The following is a 23990-nucleotide window of genomic DNA, read 5'->3' as shown; positions in this document are numbered from 1 at the left end:
TACAGTCCAATATTTTTAACAGGCTGTAAACCCCAGAAATGATGGAACCTGGGGATATTCTAAACAAAAAGCTCTCAACAGTGCTTGTAGCTGTTTCCATCGCTTCACACTGAGCCAAGGTCTACACTCAAAAGTTAAATCGACCTGGATATTTCATTTGGGAATGTGAAAAATCTATCCCCCTGAGCAATGTAGTTAAATCAACCTAATCTTGATGTAGAACGACACCACTAGTTTGATTGAAGAATTCTGCCAATTTAACTACCACTTCTTAGGGAGGCAGATTAACTATAGCGACAGGAGAACCCCTCCCAATGCTGTAGTGAGTGTCTGTGCTTAAGCATACAGCTGTGCTACTGTAGTATTTCAAGTGTACCCTAGCCCTAGCTCAACAGACACTTCTAGGCTTCTGAGTGATATGTACATTGCCATTCCTGGAATCTTGTTATATAGGCACCTAACACAATGGGGTTCCAATCTCAGTTGGGACCTCTGCAGGTTACTGCAATGCAAATAAATAATTATTGTGGCATGATTACCTTTTATTTTCCTAAATTCTAACTGCAGCTGTATACAGAATTCTTCACACGGGATCTTCATTTTCAGTCCTTACCTGTTGTATAGCTATGTGCTGTTAAAACAACAACCATGCCCCACCCCAGATATTTCAGTGGAGGTTAAATCATGTGTTTGTAAAGCGCTTTGGAATAAAAGACTACCAGTGTAAGATTTTACTATTATAAGATAAACGTTTTAGAATCAAATGGGGATTGATCTTGCTCCAGAGGGAAGGAAGTGTTTTTGGAGATGGAGGAACTAGTATTAAAAACTTCTTTGCAAATGCTTTAATAGCTGATAAAAACACTGTGTATTTTAGTAATGTCCCACTTTCCTTGTATTTGTGAAGAGCATTCAGCTCATCACATTGAGATAGATGAACATTCACTTACTTTTTTAAACTCGAAAACAGAAGAAAACGTCTTCTATTTCCAAAATTAAACCAATACAATTGATTAATGAAAAGAGAACATGGTTTCACCACTTTCTAGTTCAGGGGCAGTTGGGGGGGGAAAAAATCTGCTTTGGTGTGTTGTGTATCCAGTGGCTCAACTGTGTGCAGTGTAATAAGATTTATATCAGATTAACTTCAAAAATATAAATACTAAAAGTGCCCATCACAAACTCTGGATGTCCCATCCAGTATTTAAAACTTGCAATAATCTACAATAACATTCATCTGTTTAAATTCAGTACTGGCTGCCAATGCAACCATAATCTGATTCCACCTCTTAATTATACACGTCACAATTATAACATAACCAAATATAACCATAATTTACCATTCCATCCCCAAATGCCTATGAGAAAAGGTAATCTTCCAGATATGCTGCAAAAGGTCAATATATCTGGGCTGTGGCAGACTAAAAGGAAAGGATATTTCAGGGTGGACGGCCCTTCATAGAGGAGTTGCCAACAGTGCATTCTCATTCTGTCAGGGGAACTCCAGTGCCTCTTTTGACTTCCACTGCAGTATTACAGAAAAGGTAGTCTGTCAAGTAGCATGGACCTCTAGGGCTTTAAAGATCTAAACCAATGCCTCGAATTCACCTGAAAGTGCATAAGGCAACTAGTGCAACTCTCAGAACCTGAAAAGAGTTATCATATATTTTAGTATACACTCTAGGAAAAAGTAGAAAAATAAAAAACAAAAGTTAACAGGAAATATCAGAAAACCAAGTGCATAAAAAGAAGTTGTATGTTGTTCTTGCTGCAGATGATGCTTTTGGTGATGGATAGTATCTTAGAGGAGCTTAATTTTATTCTCACCATTTTTAAATCACAAATCCTCTTCCCACCCCTTCCTGGTTTCTGAACATTAGGAATGATTTCAGAACAATTAATAGCAGCCTCGTCTATTTGCCTTCCAAAAGTCAATTCCAGAGTTACATTAATTCTTCTAACTTTTGTGGTAGCTTGCATAGTTATTGGATAAACTGATTTTAAATTGAACTGTAATTTTATTAATTTCTTTATATGGCGATCTATAGGCTTTACACCTTTGATTACTGGACTGCATTCTAAACTTGGTATGTCTCATACTGGCTTATTCATCCCTGAACAAGCCCTGCCTATTTGTTTTGTTGTTAAATACAGTATATAAAGCAGTTTTGCAAAATTCTGATTGCCTGGGATGAATGCTTTTTGTGGTTTTTGGTGTGGGTGAGAGATTGAATGAATAAATGAATCTCTTTTTTTTTTTTTTTTCCCCCCCTGTCTTCATCATGGTAAAGGATAAGCATGTAGGGGTTTTTTTGAGCATGGGCTGGTAAATTTGCACAACAGACTTGCAAGACTGATGAAGGATATCTTGTCCCAATGAATGAATGAATATTTTATTAATATATAATGTCTCAATGAATAAATATATAACTCACTCTCCATCTCAAGCCGAGAATATATTCCTCAATGCAAGGCTGGCAAAAGTTTTGCTCAAGGGCCACGTCTGATCTTCATATACTGGAACAGATGCAGCCTGTCGAGACTACCCACCCTATGATGCAAAGCTCCCTCTTGAATCAAGCTGCCTAGCTAGATCACTTCAAAGGTCTGAGCTGCCTAGCCCTTTTTTCTACGAGATAAGGGGATAGCTATGGACTCTATTGTAGAAGTCTGAGGTCCTCAGATTGGCAATCACTGCCTTTTTCTTAATGTAGCAGGTGAAACATTTACCACACTGCCCTCTTCATAGAGTATGAGGGAGATTTCAAGAAGCTTATTTGTGAAGTTAATTTTACTGCACAAGGCATTAGTTAAGAAGGCATATTTAAGTGGGATGTCTGGGAAGTTTCCAGGTTGTTTTCTCACATCTTAAATCTTATCTGAAGTTCAAGAATCAAGAAAACGGGCTGAGGTAACAGACACAGAAATCAGTAAAGGGGAAAAAATACGGGCTAAGTTGCATGGGGGCAAACTGTTAACTGAAGAGCAATAATTGGTAAAAGCAGCAAATAAGTAATCTAATTATATTTTATTTGTGCTTATTTTTAAGAGATGAAATTGGGTTAATACCCTGTCCTGAAGCCAGGTATAATCGGAGCCCTATAGTCCTGGTAGAAAACAAGCTTGGTGTGGAGAGTTGGTGTGTCAAGCTTCTTTTGCCATATGTCCATAACAAACTCCTCCTCTATAGACAAAGAAAGCAATGGCTGAACAAAGATGGTAAGTTACTTGGTTGACTATCTTCCTGTGTGATTACTAGTATGTAGATTTTGATCATCTGTGATACAGCACAGTTCAGTTTAAATGTATACTTGATACTTTATTAGAATAACCTAGTGAAATGGGGAGGGAGAGGGAATCTGTTGCACAAGCTAGCATGGCCATCCTGCAAATTGCTTCCACCTAAGCTGAGATTCCAACTCATTTGTTGTTCCCAAGCTGTAAGTGGTGTAGAGAGAGAGAAGCTATGCCTTTGTGTAATTGAGGAGAAATGTTGCTGTGTTTGGAGGGAATCTTGTCTAGCACGCCTTGGTCAGAAGGCTGGTGATAAATAGCTCTGGGTTGAAGAGGTGTGGGGGATTTTCAAGGCTTAGGAGGAAATCATTTATATAAACAAATTGGTATTCTAGAGCTCCTGTTTGCTTTACTAACTCACTTTTGCAGGTTTCTAAAGAGATTGCTGACTTTTAATAGTTTTAACATCCTTTTTTATGAAAAGGAGTGTGAAGTTCTACTTCCTTTTGTAGGAGTGTCACAAGGGGTCAGCATGATTGAGAGAGGAGGGGTAGATATGAAATTAGACAAACAACTTTAATGGATAAAATCACTCAGTTGTTTCTCTGTAAAACAAAGTTGTGCTCGGTGTAAAATATGTCTTAGCAATGAGGTGTTTCTCATTGCTATTCTATTGGAAGATAGACTTGTCTCTCTCTGAAGAACTGAAATACCATATACCTCTTGTAAATGAACTGAAAATTCTGTTGAATAGATTGGTACAGCAGCTTGGATGTTACCACCACAAATCTATTGCATTGTGGAGGGCAGGTGAAAAAAACTCCTTGAAGTCACAGGAGCATGCTAATTGTACTTTAAAAATGTGAACAAGAAAGGAAAGGAGGACGGTGTTGAAAATGTTTTGCTACAGTGGCACAAGAATACTCAAGCATCTTATAAGTCTATCATATCATTTGTGTTATGACGATAGACTTATAGATGATAGACTTATAAGATGCACCCTTTCCTGCCCTAAAGCCTGGGAAAATAGTAGTGCATTGCAGTATACCCTGATGGTCAATGGATTTGAGCTGTTTCAAACCAAGGAGTGCATTGAACTCCAAAGTCCATGGTCCCTCACAGATCATGCCCTGCTGTCAGCACCCTCTCAGACCTGTTGATTTTTAGCTGTGACAAGATTACATGAGCATAAAGGCAGCCTTTCAGTTAGGTAGGTTCTGAGGTATTTAGGGCTTTTTAGGTTAAAACCATGACCTTTAAACAACACAGAGAAACAGTCGGCAGCTGATACAAATCCTAGAATGGAGTAATGATCTCCTAACAAGACACACTACTTAATAAATGAGCTACTGTATGCTGCACTAGTTTGAGTTTCCAGGTGGATTTTACATGTAGCTCTAAGTAGGGTTTGCCTAGATTAGGAAAAGAGATGTGTTAGCTAGTCCCAAATTTTTACTAGTGTGGATGTAAGTTAACATCTTTTATCTTGATTTTAGGTGGTTGAGGTCCATCATAAGTTCCCTGTTATTTATGTTTGACATAAATGAGGTGTAGAATGGTTGTCTTCAACCTAATGTTGGCATGTTAGCCCCTTTTGAATTGCCAGCTCTCACAAGAGCTTTATATATATTCTGGATAATATAGAGGAAGATGATTGAGTTTTGTGGAACTCTTCCTGTGAGCACTCTGGAGATGGAGGATGATGCCCATAATGACTCTTCAGGTTTATTATGGGGGAAGGGGACCCGACCTATTTCAGTGCATTTCAATTCACCCTTAGGCTCTTGCAGGTGGAACTGGAATATTTTGTGAACTAATGGCAGAAAGAGATGTATCCGAATGAGTATGAGCGTACTTTCCTTGTCTCTGGACAGAGGGAGGTCATCTGTCAGAACAGTAGGTGCCATCTCTTTCAGGTTTCAGGTCAGGTTACAGTGCAGAGGAATCTGTTGTACTGGTAGCTGACAGTCTACCGGTGTCTGTGTTGCAGTCTCTATGACATCTCCAGGGTGACAAAAGTCAAGGCATGTCAATACTTGGAGTTGTCTTGGCACAACCTTCTATATACTCTTAATCAGAAACAGACGATTTGATATTGTCCAGACCAAGTGATGGTGAGGCCACACACTCCTCTAAAAAGAGGCCAGCAATATGCTATCTCTAAGAAAGACACTGACTATTTCCACTAGTTGTGGACCATATTCTGTCCTGACGCAAGACACTTCATTGCTGTTGGGTAACTGCAGCTCCACTACTGATACCCAGTTCAACTGGCAGGTTATTGCCCAGAATGAACCCTCTTCCAAACAGCCAAAGGGCATTTGATACAGTTCTCATAATGAGACTATCATGGCTTTAGCTGATCAGAATTAGGGAGACTGGAATGCTGTCCTACTGGTGCACTAGGCTAACCATGACAGAGGGATTCAAGGAGACACACACAGCAAGCAGGTTCTCTCTCTCAAGCCGGAGATGGAGGTAATTGGACTCAATGAAACTTTCCAGAGCTTGAAAGGAAAGATTAAGGTTTAGGTAAAGGAATATGTGTATAGGGATTTTTGTTCTAACCCTTGGCTCTGCATGCTATTTACATTGGGATGAATGAATAAATAATGGTTTGTTTTGAAGAAGCTCTTTTGGGGTTATCATAATCCGCTTGCTTGTCACAGGTTCCCAGAGGAAAAGGTCTTACAGGTTCCAAACACAGTTGGTGCTTTCATATTAATCTGGTTGGGAAATGGAGCTGCCACCCAGAGATCTAGTCCTAGAGTGGTTGGACTGCAGGGTTCCACCCTTTGAGAGTGGTGCAGGAAGTCACTCAAGGGACTCTGAAAGGGTCTAAAGTGCAGCTTGCCTCATGACTGTGACATCAGTGTAAAATGCTTTTTGACAGTAACAAGATCTGGATCTTTTTCATGGGTGCATTAGGATCTCATCTAGTTGCTACTGGTGCCTTCAGATCTGATAGAAACCAGTGACCATCCCTAATCTCAAATTCACAATTTGAGAACTCTTCTAAAACTCAGTAGAAAGAGAATTTTAAATACAAAACATAAATAGTTAAGTCTGACATGGTGCCGGAAACCAATGTGCATTTACAATAACTGACTTAGATAGAATGCAGCTTGTCATGCAGTGGACTCTGCATGCCTGAGATGGTGTACTGGCACCAAGGAGGTGTGTGCTTGCAGGTCCTTCACAGCAGAATTTCCTGATTTGACTTAGAATGTTATAGAAAAATCCTTCCCCAGAAAAGCCCCAACAGACACAAGGCTTTCTACATCTGTAGTCCAAAATTAAACATATAATGAAAGACTTGTTTCACCCATGGACATTAGCAAGAAGGCAAATATTGCTTTTTATTTAGTCTCCTGCACCCTTCTAGCCAAGTTTGTCCTAGTCTCATAGAATCACATGCTTTGTTGCAGTGAGGCTCACTACCTCATCTGCAAACAGGATTTGCTCATTCAACCATTCTCACTAGCAATGTTCAGGACCGGCTGTGGAAGTCTTAATTCTGTTCTGACAGTCTGTCTGAAGTCCTTTCATCCCACAATACAGACCATAAAGGTCTGTTACTTTACAAATATTAGAGCTGTGTGAGATCCAGGTTTTTGTGTCTGTTTCTCTTGAAGAGAGATGCCCTTTTTCATTTTTTTTTTAAAACATAAAGCAAACACAAAGTGCGTGGTGTAAGATGTTTTGAAAATTTTGCAGGTTTGTCAAACTTTAAAATGATGTTACTGTATGTGTCAAGAGCCAGCTATGTTAATGACCTGCTTTATATGCCAAACTGTGCTTTAAGTATTGGATGACATGCTTTATCCTTAACTGAACATTGCCTTTGTCAAAAAAGAGAAGTTTGGCAAAAATCATAAACTACAATGATGGAGAGGATGAATGCCAAAGGATTTGATAATACCATGACTGAATTACAGAAAGGGATTTGTTTTCTTGTAGCTTGTTATACATAGTTTTCCAAATGCAGAAATTACTTGACTTAAAAACTAACTTGTGACATCCTCACATACGTTAATGCCCTAGTTTGCACTCCTTACTCAGGCAAAATGCCTTTTCACTTTAATAGAACTTTGCATGGTGGGCACTCTTCTGGTTATAAGGCCAAGTATAGATTTGGTTCTCAGTGGTGCTAAATTTTATTAGCGTCTTGGTTTGGAAAATGTTTGGCAATTGAAATTGTATTCCAGTCTCTTCCAGTTGCTATAATTGGAAGTCCCTTAAACCATCTTAAATACAGGAGCAAAAATAAATGATTCTGGTTCAAATATCAACTCTCGCAAGTGGTAACTGATTGTTAATGATACTTTGCTAGCAGGATCTCATAAGAAGCAAGTACATTGTAATCAGTTATTGATTTATTGAGACTGGTTAATCTACAGCTGGTCTCTGTTACCTACTTGGATAGAGAGAAGAAAATGCAGAGTTTTTTGGAATCCAGAAAAATAGGACAGTGACTAAGCCAACTTGCCATAGTTTTAGTTTAGTAAGATTCTTTCTCCAACGTCTATGGAAAACTGAAGTTTTTGGTTTACTGCCAAGTTGAATAAATCAAAAATCCTATGTTTGCTACACATTTCGTGCCCCCTTCAATAATGTTTAGATTTATGCATGTATATTGAATGTGTGAATTGTCATTACAAGTTGGTCAGCTGATTGCTAGAAGTTATTGTGGATATCTTCAGTCTATTTGATATAAAATACTCAGTTTCCACATATCATTTAGCATTGTATACTTCACTGTCTTCTTTATTCTGACAAGGAATAAAAAGAATCTGATATTTTTATTTACAGTTGAGAGCATTAATGTGTAAAGTGTGATTTTTAAGATGGTTGTTTAGGATATACAGGGCATCCTCTTATATGGTTCTGGTTGGGAACTAGTTAGTGTTTTCATTGTAATTTTAGTTTGTTGCTCCAAAGAAAGCAGAATAGCTTAAGATGCTGTCCAGTCCTGAACAGCTAACAGCTTTGGTAACTGTGGCCTTGATTCTTCATGGACTTGGTCCTGTTTGGTTTCAAAGTTAAACACTTTGCAAAATCAGAGTCCTAGTCATAGTAGAACCATAATTCTAAAAGTGTTTAACCCTTTTTCACCCCTGAATAGATGATCTTTGAAATTAAAATGTCATGTTTCTATAGGTTTGTGGTTTCATTTTTACAGTTGTGAGCTGAAAAGTATTCACTTCATAATTTATTTTTTAATCATTTTTATTTATTTATTTTCTGGTAGAGCCAAATAAAAACAAACAAAATCTAGGGCCACATGCACTTCGTGCTGCTGAAGAGACTCCTCTCTGAAAGCAGCCCTGTGCAATGAGCAAGTATGCTGCTGCATTCTGCACAAACCTCACCCAGCAGCAAAGACTTGCTAAGAGTAAATTAAAAAGTAACAAAATCGTATGACCATAAGGCATGTATTGCTTTTGCAGTATTGTCACAAAATAAATAAAGGAGCAGCAGAAAACCACTCCTATTTTGTCCCATGGGACAGACTGACGCATTTGCGCAGGGCTCCCCTGCTGCTCAGCTCCTCGGTGAGTGGTTTGTGGGAGCAGATTTCGGCTTCGCGCTCTCACCAGTGTGCTTTATTTACAGGTTGTTACCCACCACCATCTATTGACATACAGTCCGGCCTAACAGCCTCATCAGGCCTCGCAGCTTCAGCTACTGACCAATGGGCAATTGCCCTCCTGCTGTGACTTCTCCCATTCAGACTGTTTACCTGTCCCCCACTGCACTTCCTTCCTGTGAGCCTTTATAGTGCCTGGCTAACAAGCCCAGCAACTGTTCCCCATTGGCCCACTCAGTGCTGGCTCAGCCCGTTTTCACCCAGCACCCTGTCACGCTGATATGTGGCTTTCCATGGAAAGAGTAGCCAAAAATGCCACTAAAACTCATGAAGGGACCCTATAGGCTCAAAACCCACACTTCTCATGGAAAATTTTATCATCTGCTATTTTTGCAAGTAACATCTAAGATGACTAAATGAAGGAAATGAGTGTATTGTTTTGTACTTTTTCTATTTGTTGTCTTTAGGCATTTGACACGCTTTTTGTATAGTCAGTTCACTGTGTTCACTGTACAATCAATTGGTTTCCCTTGTTTATGTGGGGTTTTCACACAGCATTAGGGGATGAAATGTTTTTAGGAAAATGTGATTGTAAAACCACAAAAATGACAGAGGGACAGAAGTGTAGTATCTGAAACTACTTTAACTCCTTATTTTTATTATTTCCATTTAAACTGCCTTGGCTTCAAGTTGGTGGTGGTCCTGATTCTTGAAGTAATAAGATGTAAATTTTACCTGGAAATTTACCTGATACATAGCTATAATTCTTAATAGTATTAGTAAACATTAGTTTGCCAAGGGCATTCATATAACGAATAAACAAAGTTTGGCTTTTTAAAACAAAGCTAACTATTTTTAATGTCAGATTTAGCTTAGCTAAAGTAAGTTTGTTTCGCACAGTTCACCCATTTTACAGTGATGCTACATAATAATTACACACAAAAATATTAAAAATCATTGTTAAGGTTGCAAAGTCAAGCATTCAAAAGCTAGGAAAAGCCAGAATTAAGGTTGTCTGTGCATCCTAGTACCAGTATCCTGGCCCAGCCAGTCCACCTCTGTCCGTTCAGGCTTGCTAAGTCCCAATCTCCCCGCTTACTTCCAATTTTCCTCCCTGTCCCCATACCCAAAAATAGTTTCCTTGCCCAGTCAGTCCCAATCTCCTTCCAGCTCCTAATGTAGTGCTCTTCCCCCAACATTTTCACCTTTAGTCATTCTCTTCCCCCTGGCATTCTACCCAGTTTTTCTCCTATTTCAGTGCCAGTTTTACCAGACTCCTTGTCTTAAACTACTCCTTTCCCTCCCCTTGGTCTGGTTTTTGACCCATATACATTTGAAGCAGATGGCTTTGTCCTCCAAACTGCTTAGGTGCCGGCAGCAGTGTCACAGAGAGCATAGGAGAGACATGCTCTCTGTTCTCAGTTCCTGTGCCTAGACCTACCTCACCTGACCCCAGCAACTGAGCATGTTCAAAATAGTTTTTTTCAAAGACTTTTAACATGGCCAAATTTTGGCAGATTTTCATAGGAAAAAGGCACATTCCTGTCACAAAGGGCACCCCTACCCAAATTTCAAATCTCTGCTCCAAAGGATGGGAGCACTAGAGTATTTCAAATAAAATGTTTCAATCATTTTTTTAACATTGGCAAAATATATTTTTTCCTAGCCGTGTTCTCAGAAACAGCAGAACTGTTCCAGGTGAAATTTTCCAAAAGCTTTCAGCCTGACACAGTTACCCTGCATGGAAAATTCAGCCCAAATGATTAAAGTTTGACAAAGTTACAAGCAGCAGGGTCTTATAATGGGTACATTGGGCAATCTTAATCATAAGCAGTGCTATCAGCCTCGCCTACAATATTACTTCAAGAATGGGTGAAGGGAGGAAAACATACCATATCAGTGATTAGTCACATTGCAGGAATTGATAATACCTTAGGTTAAACAATTATTTATTAATGTACAATATAAGATGCTCAGGGCTCTTTCGTGTCTTGAGAGGAAAGGAGGTTGCAGTTCATAATACTGAACATTCAAGAGATTTCTCTGTTTTAAGAATCACAGATTGGAGAAGCCATCAAAGGAATTATATGAAAATCCCAACTGCCCAAGTGGGAGAGTTATCCTGATTCACGTTTAGCAGTGATGTATGTCCATTTCTGTATTTTCTTCCTTACAAGAAAAAACCATTTTGCCATCTAATAGGTTGCTTAGATGAATCTTGCCTTTGTGGTGAATTTACTTTACAAAAGTCATTAGCTCCTCTATTAATTTTATCTATTTTGTAAGAGGATAAGGTTGACATGTTTGTATAATGTGTGATTTTTATTTTTTTTTTTATTAAGTAATAGTGGTGTATTCAGCACTTTTGAGTTTCTGCCTTTTATCATGTCTAGAAGTATAAATAAATAATAATTTTAAAAATTTAAAGTATTTTAAATATTCCATTATTTCTTATAATTGCTTCTCATTTTTGAAAAAGAGATGAAAAAGGTATGTGAAGCAGCCATAGATTACTGCACAGCCCGAACTAGTTTTGTTGCATCTCTTGATGCATGTGATGACCCGAATAATGCATAAAACCAACAGTGCTTTGGCTAAGCCTTGTTGGTCACGTTTTGGGTTAACAAAACCAAAATAATAAGGCCTGTAACTAGCAAAGTATTTTGTAACTTTAGGCACATGAGTAATCCTATGTACTTTACACTATTCACATACTTGAAAATTAAGCATGTGCTTAAGTACTCTGTTCAATCAGGGCTAGGTGAGTGGGTTTCATTTCCCAGTTTGCGCAAACCCTAAAGTCCAGATATAGGCTCATCTATAGTATGCAAATTTTTTTCTTCAAGTATTATGTAACTGTGGGCTGTGCTGGCTGGATCTGGACACATTGTTGCACATTGCAAAGATTCACTACAACAGCCTGCTAGATAGGAGCCTTGTTGGCCAACCCTGTGGAACCTCACATAATTCAATTCACCTTTCTCTGGCAGAAATCCCATATGAAGGTTACATGTGGCTAGACTGGCACAAGGAATTGCTTGTGGACCTCCCTGTGCCACTGGGGATTAATGTTCCACATTGTAGCTACATATAGTCTGTTGATCACTAGTTTCTGAATGCCTAGTCATCTTAATTGAACCATTCATGGATTTAGCTCCATGCAGATACCTCGTGCTTTTTCTATCCTTTCCTAGCTCTTTTCTTAAAACAAATGGCAATCCAGTGCCTCTCCTTCATGAGGTGAATTGAAAATACTTGTTTTGTTGGCAAATTACTATGTACAACCTATTTGAACATTTTGAATATAGAATGAACAATAAGGAATCTAGACTAACAGTCAGTCTGGCAGCAAAAGCACTGATAATTTTGCTTGTATTTAGGAGAATATCTGTGTGTTTCTTCTCCTTATCCAGCACATTAATTCAGCCTGTATATTTAAGAATTGTAGTGCCAGGGAAGATTAATTGAACTGGTCTTGTGACTTTTGGAAGCAAGAGTTAAAGAATCAGTCCTGAGACAATGAGAATTATCACTGTATTTTATGAGAGGCTGCACATAACAATATGCTTTTTTTACCTAGATAGGCATCAGACTAATGGATTAGTGCAGTAGAATGCAAGAGGGAAAGGAAAGGCTAGAATGGAATAACTCTTCCATTTGTCAACCACCCACACAGCTTTGCCCTGTTTTATCACATTATTCAATATATGTAGAAATTTACAATCTGCAATGTCTATAGGGGAGTAGGCAAAGGAATGTTTATGGATATATTTGTTTATTGCTTGCTTAGTGATTAGGCATTGTATCTCAGTCTTTGGAGAGGCAGCCCGTTCAGAATCAATTAAAAGTATTTTCTGCTACATAGTTTGCAACTTACTAAATGAATTTGTGGTGATCTCTGTTCCTAATCAGTTGTTCTGTGTTTTTTTCCCCCCCCTTCCATAGGTGCAATTTTTGTAGTGGGTATTTAGTTACAGGTAAAAGTGTGTGGAATAGAACAGCTGTAGTGAATTGATATCTGCAGTTCAGAGTTCTTAAATCACTGTAATCATGCTGTTACAGCAGATGATTGTAGTTTTGAGTGTTAAGATCTCAATCCAAAATTTTTCAACATCTTTAAGAACTTTTTGTGTGCGTTTTTAAGTCACATGATGTATTTCAATTTTAATCACTAAATTGATTAGAATGCTCAAAGATCCTGGACAATTTCTGTTTCAGAGCTATCCAATAGCTTTAAATGCACTTAAGAATATTGTCTTTTTGAATCATAGTTGAACAGGGGGAGGAGGATCAAAGTTCCAAGTCATAATAGTGGAGTTTGTAGATATCAGTGAACCCAAGAGGTGGGACTTTATTTTAAGTACATAAAACATGGACGGAGAAGAAACTAAACCAGCCGTGTGTCATCCTTCCAGTTTGAGTACCTCCTCCTCTGGACTGGAATTCAGCAATATTTCCCAGAGGCGTGTTGCCATAAAAACAAGTCATAGAGAAGAGGTTTTGATGAAGTATGGGGGCACAAAGAGGAGAGAAGCATTGACATTTTATTTTACCACTGTTAATCGTTGATGGATTTATTTTTTTTTTTAATTTTTTAGAATTGATAGATATCACATGTACGCTGCTTCTACTAAACCCAGACTTCACCACTGCATGGAATGTAAGGTATGTTGCACTCAGTAAATGACATCACAAGATCTTGGCCAGCCACCTTAAGTCTGAGTCTGCCATAAACTTTGTTTTAAGTGAGACTCAACATCAGTGTCTGCTGATTAGATAAGATGTGCTGAAAGAACTTTTAAAATCTTTTCCTTTCTGATTTCCTTTGTAGCTGATCTGTCACATTTCACAGTAATATATTTTTAGGTACAAATTAAGGTTTATGCCACTTTGTCTGAAGAGATATGCAAGATAAAGAATATATTTTATAAAAGAACCATGGCTGCTGGTCCTGTTCATGTATTGGTGAACATTTTTATCTTAGATCAAATTAATGTAAAATTGCATCTCTGCTTGCTAATATATTTCATTTTGAGTCAATGTGTCTAATGAATAAATGTTACCTGAATTATGATTCTTTATTCACACTGTATTAAACTGGCTATATAATGTAGTTGACCAAAATTTTATTGATAGCTAGATTCCTAATATGTTAAGAATGTACATTAAATACTTCAATTTGATAGTGCTCAGGAGCGAAGATGTCACTCTCATCAAGACTTCATGTTTGATCAGCCTTTGGTTCACTCTCACTGACAGCATGTAGTGCAAATGAAGCTTTGCTCTAAAGAGCATTTCCACTGTTGCCTGATGGATGCAGCAATTTAGGGAACACTGAGCAATCTGATACTTTTAGGGCAGGTTTACAATTAAAAAGCTGCAGTGGCGCAGCTGCACTGGTGCTTCAGTGGAGATGCAATTATGCTGATGGAGAAAATCTTTTCTCATTAATGTAGTTAATCCACCTCCATGAGAGGCGGTAGCTGTGTTGACAGGAGAAGCTCCCGTCAATGTAGTGCTGTCTACACCCAGGTTTAGGTCAATATAACTGAGTTGCTGGGGGATGTGGATTTTCCACACCCCTGAGTGATATAGTTACATCGATGGAAGTTTATAATGTAGACCTACCCTGAGATCCCTACCCACTGTAGACATGGGGAAAGGAGCACACATTTTTTCTTTCCAAACAGAATAACTTGCTCATAAGGGAAGTTTTTTCCTAGCATCAAGTGAGTACTGGTTGGTTGATGCCCTGAATATTACATCCCTTAAAGTTATACCACAGTTTATGTAACTGCAAGTTCTTCTTATCCATGTCAAAGGATAACCCTTTTTTTTTAAATTTCTCTTAAGCTTTGGGTGTCAACATTTTGTGGTAAAGAGTTCCACAGGTTAATTGTGTGTTTTGTGTGAAAGAAAGAAAGGGTTACTATTTCTTTTATCAATTATTAAAGGCAGTTTTCTGCCTTTTAATTAGATGTCCCCTTGTTCCAGTATTGTGAGAGAAGGTGCTTGATTGATCTTTGCTGCTGCTCCATTCAGTATTAGCCCTGGTCTACACTTACCTGGAGATTCGGCGGCAGTGGACAGGAGTTATGCAAACTTATGCAGAGTAGCTTGCGTAACTCCCGTCGACTGCTGTGCTTCCCTTTTGCGCTCCGTCTTCACTGCACTGCACCGACGGGAACTGTGTTCCCACTGACGCAGCGCTATGCTACTTGAGGGGGTGGTTTTACTCAGTCGACTTCCTGATCGATTGAGCGGGTCTACACTGACCGCTCAGTCGATCCAGAAAGATTGATCTGGTGGCAGCGACTTTGCCGCCTTCAGTATAGACATACCCTTCGTCCCATCTATAGGGGTCAGCTTTTTGAATCCTCCTTCTCCACTCTAGTCTGTCTTGAACCAGTTCCTCTGACACTCTGTATCTAATCAAATATTTCTATATAACATCCATCCATTCAGTTCTGGGTCTTCCAACCCTTCTTTGAGCCTCCACTTCTAAGTTTAATACCCTGTTTCTGCTACATACTTGTAATTTCCTTTTCACGTGCCCAAGCTATCTAAGCCTGGATTCCCTCTGCTTTTCTATAATTAGTACCACCTTCACACTTCCCTAATTCATTCCTTACAAACATGAGATTGTCCTTGTCTGTAGCTGTCATTGTTTTAATTTTACCTCCATCAGTATGTCAAACCTTGATTATTTTGAGACTCTGGTATTCCATTTGCTAATGGCACTGCACGTCATACAAAGTGAAAATCACTGATTCATACTATGACATTTAGACATACCCTTTAGTGAGAGGAGGGATGCTGACATGCCCTGTCCTAAGCATGTCCTCTGATTCTTCAGTTCACATAGGAACTGTGCAGACTTCACCATTAATTAGAATAATGTAGCCCTACTTCCCCAGTGTATGTAGAGGAGGAGCAGGACTTGCCTCCTTTCTCTTGGTGATGTCCAGTAGAAGCAGTTCCTCACACTCCCCTAAGCACAGGGACTGCAATCAAGTGTGGCCCTTGTACAGGGCACAAAAGTGGGGAAAGGCTCTTTCCATACTCTTTCCTCCCCCACACAAGGGCCAGGGATAGTTTTAAATAATACTTTGAGGGGGTTTAAACAAGAAATTACAGCTTTACATCTAGGTGATTTAGACATGGAGATTTTCTCAGTTCAGTTGGTTTCTTGTAGTAGGAAAAATAAAGAAATCAGCCCATTAAGGCTGTATTTGTGGTGAATAGCTGTCAGATCTATGTTCATCTATGTTCGGATAATTCTGTTCTTTACTGTCATTTCAACCAGTCTGCTTGGTACTGAATTTAGATTTACCAGCCTGTAATTGCCAAGATTGCCTCTGGAGCCTTTTTTAAAAATTGGCATTACATTAGTTATCCTCCAGTCATCTGGTACAGAGGCTGATTTAAGCGATAGGTTACAAACCACAGTTAATAGTTCTGCAATTTCATATTTGATTACCTTCAGAACTCTTGAATGAATACCATCTGGTCCTAGTGACTTATTACTGTTTAAATTTCAGTTAGTTCCAAAACTTCCTCTACTGACACCTCAGTCTAGGGCAGTTCCTCAGATCTGTCACCTAAAAAGAATGGCTAGGTGTGGGAGTCTCCCCCACATCATCTGCAGTGAAGACCAATGCAAAGAATTCATTTAGCTTCTCTTTGGTGGCCTTGTCTTCTTTGAGATAGGCAAAAATATAAGAATATGAAACATAGACAGAGGAAAGTATGCATACAAAAAGGGCAGTAAATCAAGCTGGTCTTAGAGCAGGGCGAGGTTTGGTTTTATTTTAGTTTTTATTTTTAGAGAGGTGGGGGGCGAGGGAACTGGGCCTGTAAATATAGCTTCTGATCCAGAAAAACATTTGATAGGCTTTAAGGACATGAGTAATTCCATTCTTGAATGTGAGACACTGCTCATTTGCTTAATGTTAACCATATGCTTAAGGCTTGCTAGATTGGGGCCATAGTGTAAAAATACAGGTACTGGTTTAGACCTGGGAGATAACAGTAAAGGGAATAGTGAGGGAATACTGTTTTTTCTTGCAATTACCTCTTACTATATCATGGCCTGCTTTTTATCCTGCAACAGGAGAGGGTGATGGGGAAGGAGGAGGAGAAAGAAAAGGGTGCGCTCGCGAGCTCTTCCTCCCCCCCTCTCCCCTCCATCAGTTAAACCCTTCTGTGCCATACTTTCCCCTTTCTCTGTCCTATTCTGAAGCAGCTTCCTGGTTTCTCTTATAAAAAATCTGGTTGTCCTAGAAATAATTGACTTCATTCACTAGTGCTGTCACTGTGAATCTTTTTAGAAGGAACATTTTCAATCTCCTTTAGTTATACTTTCTTTAGTTATACATGGTCAGTTAAGTCAGATCTCTGTGGAAATATGTTGTGCATTTTTTCTTTACTTCCATGGGACTATTCATGATTCCTTAAGCATATGCTTAAGTGCTTTTCTAGATCAGGACAACAGTGCTCAGGATTGAGCTTTGTGCCTGCACTCATTGCTGTACAGGTGTCTGGTCTACTATGTACACCTTTGAGAAGTCTGCAGCTGCAGGTATATGGGTTTCATAAAGACCTCACCATAATGTGTCTGTCTCACAGGTGTGCAGAGGACGGGTTATGATGGACAGGGTGAGACTTAAGGTTGTTTGGGAAGACTTTTTTTTTTTTTTTTTAAACTAAATATTATGTTATAAGAGTATCTAAACCTAGAGTTGTCTGGCTTTCCAAGTTGATTTGAAAAACAACAACCAAAACAACCCTACAATACAGTTTTAATGAATTTATTTTGCTTCTAAGTTAGTGATTCCTAATACCAACCTTAACCTCTGTTTAAAGCTATTTATATATGTGTAGAGTATTATGTCATTAAGATGCTTTTAAAATGTAAAATGATGGTGATGCTGCTGTCTTGATGCACTATAGTAGTACTTTCATAAGTGCTTTTCTTTGTAGCTTTTAATTATCTAGTGGGCTTGTTAACTTTGGTCCAAATTCTGTCCTCAGTTACATATATATGCAACTCCTGTTGATGTCAGTGGAGTTTGCATGTGCATAACTGTCTTTCTGAAATATGTATATCTTACAGGAAGGCTTTGGAAGATATAGGGTGTTTAAAAATTAGCCTAATCAGTCAAAAAATTATTTTGTATGCCAATCTTAGCACGTTAAGTTTTCTACTGCAAAATATTGTGCAACTCAGAAACAGATCCACTTTATAGAGTCCTGTTATTATTTCAGGATGAATTACCACTCACAGAAATATAGACAGTTTGTCCAATTGAAGATGAAGAATACAGACTTTGACTTTGAAAACACAATTTCTGGTCACAATAAAATGGCTTCATCCATTTTTGAAATTTTTGTAATTATTAAAGTTTATATTCTGGGTACCATAGTTGGTTGTATTATGTTTCAAAGTAAATGACATGCTATGCACCTTTAAAGGAAAAATTATATGTACAAATTTTTCTTTCACAGGAAAGAACTAATATCATCTGGCACTTTAAGTCCAGTTAAGGATTTACATCTTGGAAAACTAGCATTAACTAAGTTTCCGAAGAGTCCAGAAACATGGATTCACAGGTTTCTCTTTTTTTCCCCTTCTAAGTTTAAATATATTTTTGTACTGCTGTCTGTGTTTGTGATAGGGAAGGTCGTAGATGGAGGAAAACATCTGGAAACAGAACAGATTTCCAAACCATTTATTGTAAAATTAATTGCTTTGGTTTTTAAAAGAATCCCATCAACTATGTGTAGGACTTAGTGTTCATATCAAATATGTGTTTCTTCATGTTAAATATGTTTTTAATATAACTACAGCAGGGTGAAAACTTTAAGAAAAATTAGTATTCCCAGTGTGACTCTTTCTGAAAATTTACATCAAATTAATTATAGGATATTCATATTTTACTTTAATTTGCCATTAACTTGTTTATCTTGTAGACCTGTCAGAGAACCAGGATACAATAAAAATTAAATTTTGTAATTGTAGCTAGATGATGTCCCATTACTCTACTCTGATATTTTTCCTGATGACTATATTTTCACCATCCATAGGATTATGCAATGATGATAAGTCTCCCTTACTTCACAATAAGCATTTTCCTAAAAAGGCAACCCAGTTATCTAACAAATACACCTAATCCCATTTTCTTTCTAGTGTACATCTAACAATTTCTACTTGCCTTGACAAATGAAATATAGAATGCATGTAGAACAGCTATGTGAAATATTGATACACTCCTCAGTTTTAATAAAATGGTCTCAATATGTGTTTTTGTTTTTTTTTTAAGATTTTGTATTATAATCTATCACCAGTTTATAAGTGATCTTCAGAGACTGTCAACGATGACTGTTCTACAATTTACAGATACAATAACAGATAAATCAGGGCTGTACTATATTTCAAGTTGTTACTCAGTGAAAGGGTTCTGGTGACATCATACACAATGAAAGTGAAGCTCAGACAATTTGATCTTAGAATTTAAGGTCCAGCTAAGTATTGGATTTTGAAACCCTATATAAAGAAATTATATATATTTTAAAAATCATTCTGTATTACTGAATTCTCTGTGTGTTATACATAAGCTTGTAGCCATGTCCCAGAATATTAGAGAAACAAGATGGGTGAGGTAATATCTTTCATTGGACCAACTTCTGTTGGTGAGAGAGACGAGCTTTCAATCCACATAGAGCTCTTCTGTGTGGCTCGAAGGCTTGTCTCTCTCACTAACTTCTAAATGAAGTAATCCGAAATTGTAGTTTGACCTGCTGCCCTCCTTTAACTAGAATGAATGTCATATCAGAAATAAACTTACAAATACAGGTTTGACCCAGTGTTCTTGAACTCAGATCAGAGAAGCAGTCAACTTAAAAATCACATTTCCCTCTCAAAATGTTATCTACCATTGTTTTTTAAGTAACAGCCAAGATTATTGAATAGTATTTATATATAGTCAGTTTTAATGTTTCTCTATGCAGAATTTGGTCAGCAAGTTTATTCTGTTGTTGATGTGGGTCTTGCACACAATAACCAGGGACAGTGAGACATTCTAAAAAAAAAGGGGGGATGGGGGAATGTGAGAATGTAAAATAACAAAAGTTGGCAGAAAGACTCTGGGGCAGATATAGTACCTGAAACCATTTTTTTTTAACCAGTCAGATTTCAAGTTGATGATGTCACTTAATGAGTTTTATACTGTTCTGTAGTCTTATTCATAAGCTGTTTTTGATTGGTTAATTTTAATTTTATTAAGGAATAAGGCCACCTTTCTACAAGAAGATGACGTTGATAGCATTTTGAAATAAAAATGAGCCAACACAAAGTTGACAAAAGGGGTGTAATTTTTTGTGTCAGTTATTAAAACCTGTGGGGCCTTGATCTAGATATCCAGTCAGTTTTTCATAGAATCCCCTTTTGCAGCATTATCTTCTGTTTACATGCTGTTGTCAACCATCCTATGTCTATGATAAATTTTTTTAATAAAAGATTTTTTTAAATGAACTTGATAGGACAAATATACTTGTTAAAAGCTTTACTTTGACACTATGTAGCTATAAGGAGTCAATACATCTGCAGTTTTGAGGCAGTGACTTTCTTTAGGTGCAGTTCTACTCTAAAAAGTGACTATTAAAAGTAAAATAAAATGCAACATGGGAATCTGCTTGTCCCAGTGATTCCAGCTCAAATGTGCCTTGTTTCCTAGTAAAGTGTTTTTTCTAACTGCTAGCCCAGTAATCTCTGCCTGGGACCTGAGAGTTAAAATGGGTTTCTTTTATTTATTCCTCCCGTGTCATACCCAGTAATAAAGGGATCTGCAGGACAAATTCAGGCCTAATTGATGCCTGTGTACCTCTATTGCTTTCAATGGATTTGCACAAGTGCAACGGATTGGAAGTTCGTAAACAGGTCTGTTTAATGATGTATAAGAAGAAATAGAATCCAATCCAAATGCTTTTAGTGACTCTACAGGGGTAACTCCTAAACTTTTAAGGTCATAAGGGACTAATATGATCATCTAGTCTGACCTTCTGCACAGCGCAGGCCACAGAACCTCACCCACCCACTCCTGTAATAGACCCCTAACCTATGGCTGAGTTACTGAATTCCTCAAATCATGGTTTAAAGACTTCAAGGTGCAGAGAATCCACCAGCAAATGATATGTCACCAGTAAAAAGCAGAAAAGTCTTTCTTTTTTTTTTTTCTTTCTTTTGTCACTAAAGTGAGCAGATATGACTGAATCCACACAAGGTGCAGATCTGTTAAATTAGTAGGTATTTTTACATAATCCCTTTAAACATAAAATCTCACTTTAACACTATGGATGTGTTGTCAAAAGAGAATTCTTCAATACCTTTTTTAAATATTCCATGATTTTTTCACTTAGGTTTTTAGTAACTTTTTTTTATTAACTTCCCCAAATTCACATAGAGATGACCAATAACTGTCAGTGAATAAATTAACAAAGAGAGCTGAAGTTAGAGATTGTTAAATGTGTCCATTAACTGAAGATTTTCTGAATCTGAATTGTTCACAGGTTTTATGTTTAGTCTGTTTTTTCCCTCAACCCTCAGTTTACCTTGAATTAAAATGATGGAAAACTCCATATAACACATTGGCCAATTTATATAATGAAATAAGAACAAAACAAAATGTTTTTTTCTCTTTAAACTGCTTTTGCATTGTTAACCCTCTCCACCATTTAACCAGACGATGGGTGCTGCAACAACTAATTCAGGAAAACTCCTTGCCAACTCTCGTGACTAAAGGGAACGTGGGAACAGTGTCTGTGGAAAGAATTCAACGATTAGTGCAGGAGGAAATGGATGTCTGCTGTGAAGCTGCTGGGAGATATCCAAGCAACTACAATGCCTGGTCCCATCGTATCTGGATTTTACAACATTTGGGAAAGCTGGATGTCAAGGTACAATACAGTAGTGTATAAACTGCTGAAGCAGAATTTATACATTTTAAATCTGGATCATCAAAAAGCACTATGCAGGGGTAGAAGTGAATAATTGTTTTGGAATTAAACTTTTGTACACAATTAATGTTTTAGGAGAATAAGCATTCCAGGGATAAGGACTATTCTGTTGTTTTGTCCTATTCGTACCTATGTGACTTACATCCATCTGTTGGTACTTAATGAATTGATAGAGAGTTGATGGGAGTCTGGGAGATAAGGCAGAGAGGACTGAGCATAAATTCTGTGGTCATATAAACTGTAAGAGCCCATTAGAATAAAAGATATCCTGCAACAGATGTCATTCTAATACTGTAATGTTCCCCTTATGTTTCATTACCGGTGTTCTTTCATGTCATTTTTATGTTGTCAGAATGTGTGTAGAGGACTAGTATACGATAAAGAAATGAGGCAATTTAGAAACAGAAAAGTGGTGCCTATAAGCATTTTCATAAGATCCAAGGACACCCTTCTGCCCAGTTTATGCTGAGTTTAATAAATCAGCACCACATCAAAAAGGCGGAACTGACTGGCCTTAAATATGCTTTATTAACTTCAGCAGAGATGTCTTATGAAAATCTTTTAGTTTCACCTCAGTCATGTTCATATGGTTCATCCAAACATGGAATGTACTCAAGACCTGCAGCAAGGTGAAGTTGTTGACATGATCTAAAATTAAAAAGGGATAATATTCTAATTACTTTTACATTTGTGATTTCTCAGCTGTGAGGTGCGTTCAATGCTTTTATTATGCTGACGCTCTGACCTTCCATAGTAGCTGTTCCTGACTCTGCATTCTTTCACCATCATCACCCCATCTGTTTGGTTTTTGAGAGGAGAGTGCTATGTAGAAACATGAAATCTGTTCTGGGCCTACCATTGGCAGCCTTGGGAGGTCATTTTGCTTATACTTTTCCTGAGAACATTTTTAAAGAACTGTACGTATTCCATAATAACCTGAAAAGTGTGAGGTAGTCAGACAGTCCGGCTGCCTCTCCCGTATAACCACCAGATAAAAGGTGGGTGTGCAAAATTCAGAACTACTGAATTTGGGAGATTTATCCATCATGAATCAAGTATATTCAGATAAGCCCTTGATGGCTGCATTATTTTTATTTTTAATTTCACTGCAGTTAAGTGGCACACAACAATTCTCCCTTTTAATTGGCAGCAGCTGTTTGAAGGGCAAGGCATCATCTCAAGGGCTTTTTCAGCTGCAGTTCTCAAAGCTGTAGAATGTCAAAATAGGTAAAGAGGGAGGTTGCAGCTGAACACCCACCTCTCCTTGGGTTTAGAATTTGTCTAGGTTCTGATTCATGTACATTGCATTGAGCAATGGCAATTCACAAATAATTATGGCCATATATTCTGAAACTCTCTATTCCCTTTGCCTTCCATCCATTTTGGCAACCATCCCAGTTTCCCTACTGTCTTCTTTTCATCCTTAGGAAAGATCTTTATGCTGATCCCAGAATCCTTTGTGACCATTGCTGATGCAGCAGTTCAGAGGCATCATTGCCACTCTGCATTAGAAGTCTGTGGGAACTAGGAGTGCTGTTAAGCTTGGTGGGAAGCAAGGGAGGTTGGGAGTCTCGGCGTACCTATAATCTAGGGAATGTAAATACACTGAATTATAAAAAGAACATTTTTCAATTTGATGCATTTGTGCATGAACAGACTGAAAAGACTCAGTGAAAAGAAAAGACAAATGGGGAAAGGGAGACATGACTGGCTTTTTTTTTTTTTTTTTTTTTAAAGAATATAAAGGACCATGAATTTGTAATTTTCCTCTAATTTTGCACCTATGGTCAATTGTATGTGTGTAATTCACTGTGAATGCTAATTATAATATTTAAATGTAAACTTGCCTGTTTGTGACCAAAAATTAGGTAGTTGGGACTCTTTATATTGGGTTTTTGTTTTTTGGGGGGAGGGTTGATTTTTTTTTTGTTTTGTTTTGTTTTTTTTGCCCCCACAACTATTAGCACCTGCAGTTTTGCATCCAAATCGAGACTCCTTTAAAAGTTTAGTCCAAAATTATTAAGAACATTTACAATATTATAAACTGTCCTGGAAAGCTGCTGGGTTTTTTAATTATATTTTTTCTAAATCTAGAACATTTTGACACTCATTCTAGTATACTTTATTCTTAGAAGGGTATAAGAAATATCTC

At 37.8% G+C, this 23990-nt stretch overlaps 1 protein-coding gene across 1 annotated transcript in view; it reads left to right on the top strand.

Moving 5' to 3' along the window:
* Positions 1–23990, top strand: part of PTAR1 (protein prenyltransferase alpha subunit repeat containing 1) — a 35499-nt gene that overhangs the window by 4254 nt on the left and 7255 nt on the right. The window contains exons 2-5 of the mRNA XM_067569302.1: positions 3050–3219; positions 13423–13489; positions 18332–18436; positions 21565–21778. Of these exons, the coding sequence (XP_067425403.1) occupies positions 3050–3219; positions 13423–13489; positions 18332–18436; positions 21565–21778 (556 nt within the window). The remainder of the gene's footprint in view (positions 1–3049; positions 3220–13422; positions 13490–18331; positions 18437–21564; positions 21779–23990) is intronic.

The sequence above is a fragment of the Emydura macquarii genome, unplaced genomic scaffold (assembly GCF_026122565.2).
Source record: "Emydura macquarii macquarii isolate MOO-44397 ecotype Brisbane River unplaced genomic scaffold, CSIRO-AGI_Emac_v2 contig_2897, whole genome shotgun sequence".
NCBI classification, from domain to species: Eukaryota; Metazoa; Chordata; order Testudines; family Chelidae; genus Emydura; species Emydura macquarii.
Note: the sequence above shows the minus strand (reverse complement) of the source record. Positions and strands in the feature narration are given on the sequence as shown.